The sequence below is a fragment of the Equus asinus genome, chromosome 4 (genome assembly GCF_041296235.1).
Source record: "Equus asinus isolate D_3611 breed Donkey chromosome 4, EquAss-T2T_v2, whole genome shotgun sequence".
Lineage (NCBI taxonomy): Eukaryota > Metazoa > Chordata > Mammalia > Perissodactyla > Equidae > Equus > Equus asinus.
The window spans coordinates 141,609,942-141,623,688 of NC_091793.1; the positions used below are offsets into that span (position 1 = coordinate 141,609,942).

General features: G+C 35.9%; 2 protein-coding genes across 16 annotated transcripts in view; one reads left to right on the forward strand and one right to left on the reverse strand.

The window, feature by feature from the left end:
• CREB1 (cAMP responsive element binding protein 1) overlaps positions 1 to 13,747 on the forward strand; it is a 63,187-nt gene that overhangs the window by 37,691 nt on the left and 11,749 nt on the right. For 9 of the 13 annotated variants that reach the window (XR_006526637.2, XM_044768307.2, XM_044768312.2 and 6 more), the window contains 2 exons: positions 3,229 to 3,411; positions 5,316 to 5,466. Coding sequence is in view for 12 of the 13 variants with exons in the window: in XM_044768307.2 (XP_044624242.1) it covers positions 3,229 to 3,411; positions 5,316 to 5,466 (334 nt within the window). In the remaining variant the exon portion in view is untranslated. Of the gene's footprint in view, positions 1 to 3,228; positions 3,412 to 5,315; positions 5,467 to 6,165; positions 6,222 to 13,747 lie in introns of all 13 variants that reach the window. The other 4 variants (XM_070508473.1, XM_044768313.2, XM_070508474.1 and 1 more) reach the window with 1 other exon arrangement.
• METTL21A (methyltransferase 21A, HSPA lysine) overlaps positions 1 to 13,747 on the reverse strand; it is a 51,459-nt gene that overhangs the window by 7,507 nt on the left and 30,205 nt on the right. Inside the window, exon 3 of one of the 3 annotated variants that reach the window (XM_044768323.2) lies at positions 6,716 to 8,681. The exons of 1 other annotated variant lie outside the window; for it this stretch is intronic. In XM_044768323.2, the coding sequence (XP_044624258.1) occupies positions 8,602 to 8,681 (80 nt within the window). In that variant the 3' untranslated portion in view covers positions 6,716 to 8,601. Of the gene's footprint in view, positions 1 to 6,715; positions 8,682 to 13,747 lie in introns of those variants that run through there. One more of the 3 variants, XM_044768319.2, reaches the window with a different exon arrangement.

A 13,747-nucleotide genomic window follows, 5' to 3' on the forward strand; every position in this document is an offset into this window, starting at 1 on the left:
ACTTTTGGTAGTCAAAAATGCCTTCATTTTATGTACTAAGCTTCTTCTCTACTCTGTAAGCTTCCTAGAGTTCAATCATCTTTTTCCTTGTGAAGTTCTTCGTTTCAGAGATATGCAAGTACTGTCTATGTATGTATAGGTCTGTGTTTTTTAGCCTGATTTCCACATAATTTGAGTTATTCACGTTGTGTGTTGTAAGACATTGATACATGACCTTTATTTTTCCCCTGCTTCAGTACACCTGAGTAACACAGCCTACTCCTGTTAGTAACATCGATTCACCCACTGCAGTGAGTCTCACTTGAAGGAAAGAGTATGCTCTTTAGGAAAGAGGCATATCAGAATCTCAAATAGGGAAACGCAGTTTAGAAAAGTAGATGTGTAATCTGGCACACTGCTCTCCTCCAGCAACTGAAAATTCCTAGTTTTAAAAGGTTAATACTGGGCCAGCCCTGGTGGCCTAGAGGTTAAGCTGAGTGTGCTCTGCTTCGGCAGCCCAGGTTTGTTTCCCGGGTGTGGACCTACACCACTCTGGTAGCAACCATGCTGTGCTGGCAGCCCACATACTAAAAATAGAGGAAGATTGGCATGGATGTTAGCTCAGGGCGAATCTTTTCCTCAATAAAAATAAATAAATAAAGTAAAAGGTTAATCCTTTGAGATTTTTCAAGCTTTCTTCATTATCTTTATCCCTTATTTTCTTTATATACACATGCGGCTCTGATGGAACTGATTTGGCATTATGTTCCTGATTGTCATTAAGAATCATATGAGTACTTACATATACAGCAACATTTATATATTTAACTTATAAAACAAATATATGGTTGTGAAAATTCAAATGGTAGAGGTATATAGTGTCAATAAAAAGTAAAAATCCTTTTCATCCCTCCCCAGTAGTAAGAGTTTGGTATACATCTTTCCACTCTTTTTTATTTTATTTATGCATACACGTTATATATTTTTATACAAGTGAGATCCATATTATTTATATACCATAGACAAATATATACATATATAGTTACGTATATTGTTTCTTTGACTGCTACATTATGTTTCACTGTATAAATATAATATTTATTTTAAAATTTCCCACACACACACACTGATGAATATTTTGGACATTTCTTCTGTTTCAAACGATGCTACGTGAACATTCTCATATATGTAGTAGTGTCTTGTAGGAGAGCATCCAAATCCAAGCATATCTTTCCCAATTACCCTTCCTAGTGGCTGCCCCAGTTTGTATTCCTTCCATAAACTGGTTATTTTTTTATTACTGCTGTTGCTAGTTTTACCCATTACTTGGTTCACTGTCCCTGATAATAAAAGTCTTGTTTGAGAGAGTCTGTTCTTAGGCAGAAAAACGTGTCTTACATTTTCACCTTGAATTTTTGTTTCACTAAATAAAAGATGATGTTTTCCTCTTTATTTTGGCTACTGAGAATCTCAGCTAAGTTTATGTTTAAATGTATTCTTTCCTTCTAGATTTTCTGGTAGAATCATTATATTCACCTAGAGACAAAACAGTTACTTGACTTCTATCTTTTCCGTAATGATTGAGTTTTATTGAAAGCCATCTCAAATCCTTTCGGAATAATCAAGTGTATAAATAAATATGATAGAGAAAAACCATCAGAATTCAGTTTTCAGAGTACTTTCATATACATGATCTTATTTGATTTTTACAACAATTGTACTTAGTGGCTAGAACCACGTATTTTTATTTTTACAGAAGTAGTAACACATTCCAATAACAGTTTAGTGATGGGACTTGGACTAGAACCCAGATCTCCTGAAGTCTACTTGCTGTGTGTGTGAAATACAGCAGAAGTTGCTTATTAACTCTATATGAGAAATTGTGGTTTGAGTCTGTTAACCTTCTGATTCTTTCAAGTTATCCTGCAATATTAATCACAGAATAGTTCTTATATACTCCTTTGTTTGTCCTTGTCTAAGATAAGTAAAATTTATGGGATTGGCTAAAGTGGATGGATTGTGTATGCCAGTATCTTAATTTCCACAGATACTATTTGCTAAATCATAGCCATTAACTGTTACTATTTCTTCATTGAACAGTAGATAATCAGTTTTCCATATACAGATGACTCAGGATATTAGTTACCCAGAGCTGGCTGACAGTTGATCCCAAACTAGTTCCCTTCTAACACAAAAAGTAAAATGCTTAAGTCAGACTTATTGACTTATTCAGTTAAAATCCATTCTGTAGTTTTATATGTAATATTGTGATTTTTAATCCTTCTTTTTCTGGAAAACTTGAACTCTGACAGGGCAAGTGTCTAGAGAAGGATCCAACCACACATCTCAGTGCTGGTATCTAAAGGATTGCTTCTTCTAAATAAAATAGTTATTTCTTTTTATTAACACTTGCTGTGTACTGCAGCATAAAGGTGAATTCAGTTTTTTTATAAAGTGAAATATCTATTAGTGTGAGCCAGAGTTGATTACTTTGTAACAGATAAACGACAAGTGTGGTTTATTAGTGAATAATGAACAAAAGATCCTATTTGAGAATGCTTGAATATGTAATTTAGAAATAGCAGTAAAATATTTTTTTCTAATTGATGATCTTGAGCTCTAATTTTAAACTCTGAGAGACTGTAATAATTGTTTCATAGGACATTTCAGTTCTTTCATTGAGTGGACTTTTGTTATAGTTTATGCGTTGCTGCTGAGTTACCAGACAGAATGCACTACTGAACTGCTTTATTAATTATGCATTAAAACAACCGTTTATTGGGTGCCTATTATATGCCCATTTCTCTGCTAAGTACATGAAAGTAGAGAAGAAAAATCACATTTCCTACCCTCAAGAAATTTATATACTAATGGGGCAGCAAATATTAAACAATTAAAATATGTAGTTAACGTTAGAATGAAGGAAGTATGGATCACAAAGTGGTACCTCCTTGGACCCAAATAACTTCAAAAGGAATTTAACATTTTCTCATTTATCTAGTTTTTAAAATTGTTAGACATTATTATAAATTATCATGTGATTCATAGAATGCATTTGTATTATAGAAATTGCATGTGGGTTTCCTGAGCAGAAAGTCACTTGAGTATACCAAAGCCTTCTTGGCAGTGTTATTTGCTATAATAATTTCTCCTACATTGTGTCTTGCAAATTATTCTACTTTGAATTTAGTGTGTTATAAAAGTCTTGTATTTATTAAACTTGTAACAGTAAAATCCATTGGGTTTTAGTTGCCATTACACAGGGAGGAGCAATACAACTGGCTAACAATGGTACGGATGGGGTGCAGGGCCTGCAAACGTTAACCATGACCAATGCAGCTGCCACACAGCCGGCCACTACCATTCTACAGTACGCACAGACCACTGATGGACAGCAGATCTTAGTGCCCAGCAACCAAGTTGTTGTTCAAGGTAAGAGAATTGAGAATCCACAGGTGTGGTCAGTTCTTTGAAAGCTTAAAATTTTATAAACTCAGAAAAAGTAAGTATGATACTGCAAAGCATTGTTAAAATGTAGTTTATTTTTCTTTTATCATAGGTAGTATTTTCCATGAACTCTTCCATTATTTCAATTGGACCAAAATGTCATGGCATAAAAACAACTGTTTTTAGTTTTAAAAATATAACATCTGTTTTTAACACCTTTAGCACTTGGGGATAGGAGAAACAGTAGGTTGGAGGGAAATACAATGAAATCTGGAGGTTGTGAAAGCTAGATTCTAGATGTAAATGCATAGATTCGCTATGTGACCTTGAGTAAGACTCAGCTTCTCTAGACCTCATTTTTTTTCATCTGTCAAATGAGAGTTGTACTAAATCACTAATAAGAATCTTTGGAGGTTCAAAATTCTGTTTCTCTGCTTTTTATTCAAAAGAAATTTGCATGCTCATTTCTAAGATCATTTTTTATTTCAAATAAAAGAATTCTATTCTGAAAAATCTTATATCAGTATGCAAGTTTACTAGTCTTTGGAGGAAAAGTAGTAGTTAAATCCTTAAGGAATTATAGAAATAGCTTTTTTCTGTTTTATTTTTTTAATTTAATTTTTTTGTTTTCTTCCTATTTGTTTCAGAAATCTTTATGGATGGGAGTTGACCATTTTTCTTTGCATCTATTTGAGCATTTTAAGAATATGATTTATGTCAGATTGAAAATTTACATATTGAGGAAGTAGTCTGTTTCAAAAAATATTTTCATTGATAATACTATGTTTGCCTCTGCTAGATGATGACAGTTGTGCCCCTTCCCCGTAGGTGATAATTTTTGAATAATCCTAAAACAACAGCTAGAGAGAGTCATAATTTATTTAAAGGGCCTAATGTATTTACAGAATATATTCCGTTACTAAACAAATAATATTTGAAGAAGATAGTATTTTGCTTATTAATGGGAGTAAAACACCTTTTCACTTTACACGCAGGTGCTCACAAATTGTAAAGCAGGATGTCAGTGCATTTGAATTCTGAACGTCAGTTTGAAGATGGTAACATGTTTAGTATATAAATCTTTTCCACTCAAACTACACATTTTAACTGATATTAATAACAAATGTGGATAATTTTATAAAGACCTTCAAATTCTTTCAGATAATGTTAGGTTCTTTATTCTTAGGAGGGCATATTATTAAGCTGTTTTTAAAAGCAGTTTGACAAATAGTGATTGTTTCTTTTCACAAATGATGGATCATTTAGTTAGAAAAACAAACCTTCAGTTTATTTAGCCATTATCATTTACATTAAAATAATGTTTACAAATAATAAAATTGGCATCAAGTAGTACAGTTTTTCATACTTTCAGTTTTGTTTCAATTAGAAGTTTATAATAGTTGACCATAATGCTTTATTTTCTCTTCCATTTTGCTATTTTGTGAAAAATCATGGTCGTTTTTATGTCGTGGCAAGAGTCTACTTGAAATTTTTTAATATGAACTTACCAATATCAAAGGAAGACATTGAGGACTCTATCTAGGAAGATCATCCAAGCTGTGCCCTATTACCTTTTAGGCTTAAGGTTGGTAAGCATGTTAACAACAGCATAGAACTACATTCGAATGAACGCTAAATATAAGACCCAGCAGACATAGGTTAAGACCTCTTTTACCCAAATGCCTATACCAATAAATACATTAAATTGGGAGTTATTTCTCAATAATGACCCAAAGAATGCTGATTCGTTCAAATTTTAGTCTGAATCATTTGTTCCTTTTTTCCCCTTTTAATCCAAAATGTCTGTTTATATTGATGATGGACACATATAGTTTTACCAAGTCACACACTGCTTAAGTGTCTTACACCATGCCCACTGTTTTTTTCAGCTGCCTCTGGAGATGTGCAGACATACCAGATTCGCACAGCACCCACTAGCACCATTGCCCCTGGAGTCGTGATGGCATCCTCCCCAGCACTTCCTACACAGCCTGCGGAAGAGGCAGCACGAAAGAGGGAGGTTCGCCTGATGAAGAACAGGTACACATGCTGCGTTTACTTAGATTGTTGTGGGTCAGATACATCTTCAGATTCTGCCAAACGTGGGTCTTTTACATCTGCTGACAGAAGGATCTTTTGCATTGAGTTTTTTTCTGGTAGAACTGATGGATCTTGCTAAAACTTCTTTATTTAATAAGCTGTGCTAATGAGATGGCTACAGGCTTATGGAGCAATCTTTAATCATAGAGTAGTTTTCTTTCATGCAATTTCTCCGTGAGATTAAATGCACAGCTGTGCTATATTTTTACTATGCTCTAACCAACTAGCTAGGTTATTTAAAAATTGTTGCTTTTCCTGAGTAGTATTGTTCAGGAAGATCAAGAATTTAATGTATGTATATTAAAATTAAATGTTAAGTTTTATTTATATTAAATTTATTTGTAATAAAATGTATGCTGGCCAGTCCATGTTTTAATGAATAGTATCTTTACTCAACAAAATAACAATTTAACACCTAAATATTCTTTGAAAATAGATTAATTCTAAGAAAACCTGCTTATTGACAACATCTTAAAATAGTTAGTCTTCAATAATGAAAATGCTACCTATCAAAAATCTATGAAATGTGGACAGAGTAATTCTCAAAATAAATTCATAGCTATAGATGGTTTTGTCATCAAAAACAGGATAAAACATTTTTATTTACTTATATTTACCTTAGTATTTTTCTTTATTTAGCTTAGGATTTTAATATGGACATGACTTAAGACAGCCCGAAGAAAATGAAAATAAAGGTATATAAAGATATAAAAAGTTTGAAATTGGTGAAAATACTCCCGTTCTTCACCCCAGGACTCTTCAAGCACTACAATAAAGTAAAAGAAACCTAGAGATGGAATTTAGGAGATCCAGATTCAAGTCCTGGATCTCTACCCCTTTTCCTGTGAATTTGGAAAAACATATTAACCTTCTAAACCTCAGTTTTCTCATCCCTAAAACGTGGTCCCACCACCCACCTAGAGGGTTGCTCTATGAGTCAAATAAGACAATTCCTCTGAAAGTACTTCGTAACTGTAGTGCTCTGTTGAAGTTTGTTTTTATGCGATTTCTTTTTTTCAACTCAGATTAATCTCTTTCGTTCCTAAAATATTCTTAGCTCTTACAGAGTGTTAGTAAATTACATCTAAGCTATAAGAAACGGCAGAGCTTTTTCTGGTCTATTAGGAAAAGAGTTGGAAACGAGCTGACTTTTATTTTTTTTGTTTTCCATCAATCTGTGATTTTCTTTAAGTATTTAAGTTATAATAACAAACAGAAGCATAAAAACTGCATTCGCACTTGTGTGTTTTAAAATACAAATTGAACTAAAATGTTTTCAATTTTAAAATGTTTGTAGGGAAACGTTTAACCCTTTTTTAAATTAGAACACAGTCTGATTAAGAAGTCTCAAGTAACAGCTAGGTTGTAAAATTTAAGACAGTAGCACTTACTAAAGAAACGAAATTCTCTTGGTTATAAAAACAACAGAAGAACTTCAGATTGTGTCTCTGTAGTTTGGCTCTGTGAAACAGAAGCATTTCCCCCTCCATGGAAAAGACTGAGAGGCAGTGTGCTTGCAGTGGGTGGAGAGGCAGCACTGTGGCTTCTGTCTGCTCCACATAGAGGCCAACCCAGAGAGGTGCCCGTTTATGAAAACTAGTTAATTTGACTGGCAGACCAAATTTTCTTTTTTCTCTATTCATTTGATGTATGTTTCCCCCAACACGCACACACCACGTTGAGGGCCAGGGCGCACACAGCTGCAGCTCCTAACAACCAGTGTTGCCGGAGATCTTCAGGGAAGCTGCCTGACTTTAAAAAAATACCTGGGCTTGGATTTCGTTTCACTGTAAGGAAACTCCCATTGACTCTGCTGTAGTTTCTTTTTCCCTTTACTCCCAGATTACTGCTGCTTCTCCTTTGTCCACTTCCATTCACTAGAATCTGGCCTCTGGGACCATCTTGCCATTCTTATGTTATAAGGTACAGATTCCCTCCCACTTGGCAAATCTAGTATTCTCTTTTCATTTCCTTTTACCTTTAATGGAGTATTTGACACTTCTGACTGCTTGTTCCCCTAAACTCTTTTTCTTTGGCTTACTCTCCTAGTTTCTGCCTACTTTATAATTCTCCCTTGGGACCTCCATCCACATCCATATGCTCCAGGCATCACCTCTAAGCTGGTCCCTCCTAATTCTGTATATTCTGGCATTGACTTCCTCCCCTGAGGTACTGTTTACTGAGGGCTCAGGATGTGCTGGACATTAAATAATTGCTTTGCTTATATTATTAGTTCTACGTACCATGAGGTAGAAGCTTATCTTTACCTTATAGAGGAGATATGGTTCAGAGAGAAGTTAAATATCTTGCCAAAGGTCATACCTTTTAAGAAATTGCTAGAGCTGAGATTTGAGCCTTGATCTGGCCCAAATCCTGTGTACATGCTACTTCTCAGATTCCAGTACAACCATCTCCTTCCTGCTCTGCCTCTCAAACCAGAGCACATGACAGTGTGTTGGAGATACGCGACACCATGAGGTAAACATGGAATGCTTTCCTTGAATGTTTATTTTGCTCAAAAATTTTAGAGAAATGAGCCTTTTTAAGGTAAGATCAGGGATTTAAAAGGAATTCACACTAGCAGTGGTTGCCTTGGGCTATTCCCCCAGAATCCCCATGTTTAGTCGCCTCTACCGCTGTGTCTCCTTCTGTGGAAGATGAGAGAACCAGTCTCCTGAACATATTCACTAGGATGGATGTCCTTTATCCACCCCAAACACAGCCTATCTTAAACTATACTTTGATGAGAAGAAGTTGTGATCTCAAAATTCTGCACCATCCAAATTGCCATTTACTCAAAAATGAAGGTAAGTAGTAAACATTCTAAAAGAAAGTGTAGATGATTGTTATATTAATTTGTGTTGTTGCTGTAACAAAAAAATCACGAAATCTCGGTGTCTTAAAACAACAAATTTCTTCCTCACTTCCATTACTTTGGCAGTCACAAGTCAGCTGCTGTGGCTCTCCTCTACATGTTCCCAGCCAAAGGAGGAGCACCTGTTTGAGGCATGTCATTCTTGTAGCAAAGGGACTGGGGCGATGCTTTTTAAAGCATTTGCTTGATTGTGGCGAATGTCATGTCCACTCCTGTACCATTGGCTGAAGCAGAGGCAAGGTCAGGCCCAATGTCAGTGGAGTGGGAATGTGTGCTCTTCCTGCAGGCAAGGAAGAGTGAAAAATTAGGAAAGCAATACAACCTACCACCCTTGGCTTACAATTTTAAATTTGCAGGTGGTGGATATTAATAGATTTCCTAAAGGCAGAAGTAATAGGGAAAAGTTTAAATAGGTTTGACCATATAAAAATATAAAACCTTTGTTTAGCCAAGAAAAAGATCAAGTAGCAAAGCAAACAAACTAGAAACTTCTTAAAGAATAAAGTCAGAAGACTGATGAGTCAAGGATGTGAATGGGCAGAGTCCTAGAAAATGAATTAGAAATGAATAAAAAGTTCAGAAATTCCAAACAAGGTGTATATGATGTAAATTAAGGTACATCCATTCAACTGTATGCAACTAACCATTAAGAATGAAGATAGATGGGAGCCGGCCCAGTGGCATAGTGGTTAAGTTCACAAGCTCTACTTCGGCTGCCTGGAGTTCGTGGGTTTGGGTCCCAGGTAGGGACCTACACACTGCTCATCATGTGATGCTGTGGCAGCATCTCACATACAAAAGACAGAGGAAGATTGGCAGGGATGTCAGCTCAGTGACAGTCTTCCTCAGGCAAAAAGGAAGATTGACAACAGATGTTAGCTCAGAGCCAATCTTCCTCACCAAGAAAAAAAAAATGAAGATAGATGTATTTTTATTGAGATGAGAAGATATTCACAGTGGAAAAAAGCAGGTTACCAAAGAGCATGTATATTATCCTATTTTGATTTATTTATTTTTCTTACACATGTAAAATATGCTCATTATAAGCACAATACAAAACATAAGCTAGACATTTAATCACCATTAATTGCACCACTCAAAGTGTTAAAATTCTAGAGTATAATCTTTTTCCCTGATATATATGTGCAAAGATAAATAATACATTTTTAATACATAGTTTTTAACTTATTTTTAAATAATTTTAGGTTACAGAACAGTTGTAAAAATAGTACATAGTTCCAGATACTCTTTATCCAGCTTCCTCTAATTTTGACATATTACATAACCAGGCTACATTTATCAAAACTAAGACCATACTATGGTATACTATGTCTAACAGTTAACATTGTACATACATTTTATTCAGAGTTCCTCAGTTAACTCCACTTACCTGTATTCCCTTTCTCTTCCAGAATCCAGTTCAGGGCACCACGTTCATTTAGTCATCATGTCTCTACTGTCCCCTCCAGTCTGAGTTTCTCTTTACTTGTCGTTCATGGCTTTGTCACTTGTGAAAAGTAGTGGTCTCGTTTGTTTTAGAATATCCCTCAATTTCGGTTTGCCTGATGTTTTCCTGTGATTAGACTGAAGTTATAGGTTTGGGGAAGAATACCACAGAAGTGTGGTATGCCCTTCTCATCACATCCCATCATGGAGCACCTGCCAGCATGACTCATTACTGGTGATGTTAACTTAGACCATTTGGTTAAAGTGTGTCCAGGTGTGTCCACTGTAGAAATCACCATTTTTCTCTTTTTATATAGAAGTGAGCCACTAAATCCAGCGCCCATTCAAAGGTAGGAGAATTAAACTCCAACTCCTGGAGAGGAGAGTATCGAAAAATTTGTGGTCATTGGTGAAAAGCACCTAGTAATTGGTATATTTCTCTTTAAAGTTTTACCCACTGATTATAGTATTCACCAGTGAGTCTTTCCTATAATAATCATTACTGTGATGTTCTAATGAGGATTTTGTTTCCCCCATCCCTCCTATATTTATTAACTGGAATTCTTCTATAAGGAAAATTTGTCCCTTCTTCCCTGTTTGTTTATGAACTTAGCAATATTTACTTCATTCTCTGGGCTATAATCTAATATTATCTATGTATTATCTTGTTCACAGTGTTCCAGCTTTGGCCATGGGGAGCTCTGACAAGTTGGTTTCTGTGTCTTCTTGATGTTGCTTTTTTTAAAGCATGTCCTTCCTTTCTGGCACTACAAGATTTTCCAGGCTCAACTTCTCATCTCGTGTTTTCCCTGCCTTAGCTATGGAATCAGCCCTTTCTTCAATGAGCCTTAGTTCCTTTTATTGGAAAATGCAATTTAGACATCAAGAACTGGGCACTAGGTGTGCTCTTTGCTGCTAGGGCTTCATACTCCTAGGTCCTCTCAAAGGACAGAGCTGGGAAATACATATATGTATACCAACCCACTGTGCACACACCTGTATATCTGTGTCTGCATGTTACTAAAATGAATGAGTTCATCCTCACTTCTCTGACCCTAATCTGGAACCACAGGGTTCATTTTAGCCTTCCCCTCTTGGCTTAATTTAACTTATTTCTCTGACTGAAACTTGGCCTTCCATTAAATATAGTTTGTTTACATATTTGTTAAGTCTAGTATACATATAAAATAGTTTCAGAATTGCTAACTTGTGCCCCTGTGAGAAACAAATTTACCAATTACAATACAGTATTTATGTTTAGTTCTTTCTGTTTTAGTCTTAAAGTACCAGGGAAAGCGTGTTTTCAGTTACTTAGGTCTACTCCTCTTTTCCCATTCTCTTCAATGAGGTTATGTCACACATTCGTAGTCCAGTTACATTTGTTGCCACCTTCGCTCAGTTCTGGGATTCATCAGCATCCTGTTTTTTATTTTTTAATGTGCATATAGTTAACTTTACTCTTTGTGCTGCAGAGTTGTATGGGTTTTGACAGATGTATAGTATCGTGTATCTACCACCACAGTGCCTTATGGGACAGTTTTACCACCCTAAAAAGAATCCCTTGTGATGCCTCTTGGTAATCAGCCTCTATCCCCTCCCCTAGCCCCTGGAAACCACTGAACTGTTTCCTATCCTTATGGCTTTGCCTTTTCCAGATTCTCATATAAATGGAATCATATAGTATGCAGCCTTTTGGATCTGGCTTCTTTCACTTAGCAAAATGCACGTAAGATTCACTGATAGTGTTGCATGAATCTGTACTTGGTTTTGTCCCCAGTGTTCCATTGTGTGGATATACTGTGGCTTATTTATCTGCTGACCCATCTTTGTTGTTTCCATTTTTGGAAGATTATGAATGAAGTTATTATGAACACATACAGGTTGTTATATGAACTTTCAGTTCACTTGAGTAAATGTCTAGCAGTGGGCTGGCTAGGAGGTCAGGTAAGCATATATTTAACTTTATAAAAAGCTGCCAAACTGTTTTCCAAAGTGCTTGAACCATTTTACAGTCCCATCAGCAATGTGTGAGAGTTCCACTTCTTCTGTATCAAGTGTTAGGGTTTTATGTTTTACATGTAGGTCTATGATCCCTTTTGAGTTAACTTTTGTATAAGGTATAAGATGTGTCAACTTTCATTTTTGGTATTTGGACGTTCTTTCTCCATTGAATTGCCATTGCTCTTTTGTCAGAAATTAATTGGCCATATTTGTATAGGTCTGCTTCTGAGCTGTCTAGCTTGTTTCGTTGTTCTCTGTATCCTTTCACCAATACCACAGTGTCAATTACTCTGGCTTCACAGTAAGTTTTGAATTTGATAGTGTGAGTCCTCCAATTGTGTTGTTTTACAGAATTGTTTTGACTATTCTAGTTTCTTTTCATTTTCATATAAATTTTAAAATGAGTTTGTTGGGCTTTTGATGAGGATTGTGCTGAGTGTACAGATCAGCTTAGGAGAACTGGACGTCTTAACAATAGCGAGTCTTCCCTTCTGTGAACACAGCATACTGTCCATTTCTCAGCATACAGATTTCCTGCACATATTTTGTTAGATTTATATATAAATACCTCTGGGCTTTTGCTTTTCATTTTCTTGGTAGCGGTGGGGGCTGTTTTAAATGGTACATATGTTTTTTAAATTTAAATATTTGATCATTGCCGGTCTGTAGAAATAAAATTGACTTCTGTATTAACCTTTTTATCATGTAACTATTCTATATTTATTTATTCTAGGGGCTTTTTTGTAGACACTTGAGATTTTCTACGTAGACAATCATGTCATCTGCAAATATGGACAGTTTTATTTCTTCCTTTCTACAGTCATACATTGCTTAATGACGAGGATACCTTCTGAGAAATGCATTGTTGGGTGATTTCATCATCGTGCGAACATCATAGAGTGTATCTACACAAACCTAAATGGTACAGCCTATTACACACCTAGGCTGTATGGTACTGTTCTTATGGGACCATCGTCAAATATGTGGTCTGTCGTTGACTGAAACATCTCTATGTGGCACATGACTATAATCTGTATGACTTTTCTTTTTCTTGCCTTATTGCAGAGTTTAAGACTTCTGATAGGATATCAGATAGGAGTGGTGAGGGAGGACATCCTTGCCTTGTTCCCATCTTAGGGAGTACCTTAGTTTCCTACTGCTGCTTCTCACTAATTACCACAAACTTAATGGCTTAGACAACACGAATTTATTATCTTACAATTCTCTAGAACCGAAGGCCACCATGGGTCTCACTGGTCTAAAATCAAGGTGTCAGCGGGGCTCTCTTCCTTTCTGGAGGCTCTACGGAAGAATCTATTTCCTTGCCCTTTCCACCTTCTAGTGGCCACCCACCATTCCTTGACACGTGGCCCTCTTTCTCCATCTTCAAAGTCAGCAGTGTTACATCTGTCTGTGTCGTCCTGCCATAGTCATATCTTCTGCCTCCCTCTTCCACTTTTAAGGACCTATATGCTTATATTGGGGCTACCCAGAATCCAGGATGACTTTCCTATTCTAAGTCAGCTGATTAACAACCTGAATTCCCGTTTGCCACGTCAGGTAATATGCTCAGAGATTCCAGAGATTAGGACATGGACATCTTTGGGAGACCATAAATATGATGATAGCTGTAGGTTCTTTGTAAATGCTCTGAAGTAGGTTAAGGAAGCTTTCTTCTATTCCTAGTTTTCTGGGAGTTTTTTTTATCATAAATGATTGTTAAATTTTGTCAACTGCTTTTCTGACTCTTGAAGTAATCATGTTTTTTCTTATTTAGTCTGTTAATAGGGTGAATTACATTGACTGATTTTCCACTGTTAAGACATGCATGCATTCCTGGGCTAGACCCACACACTGTCATGATGTTTTGTGGTTTTTAACATATTGCTAGATTTGATT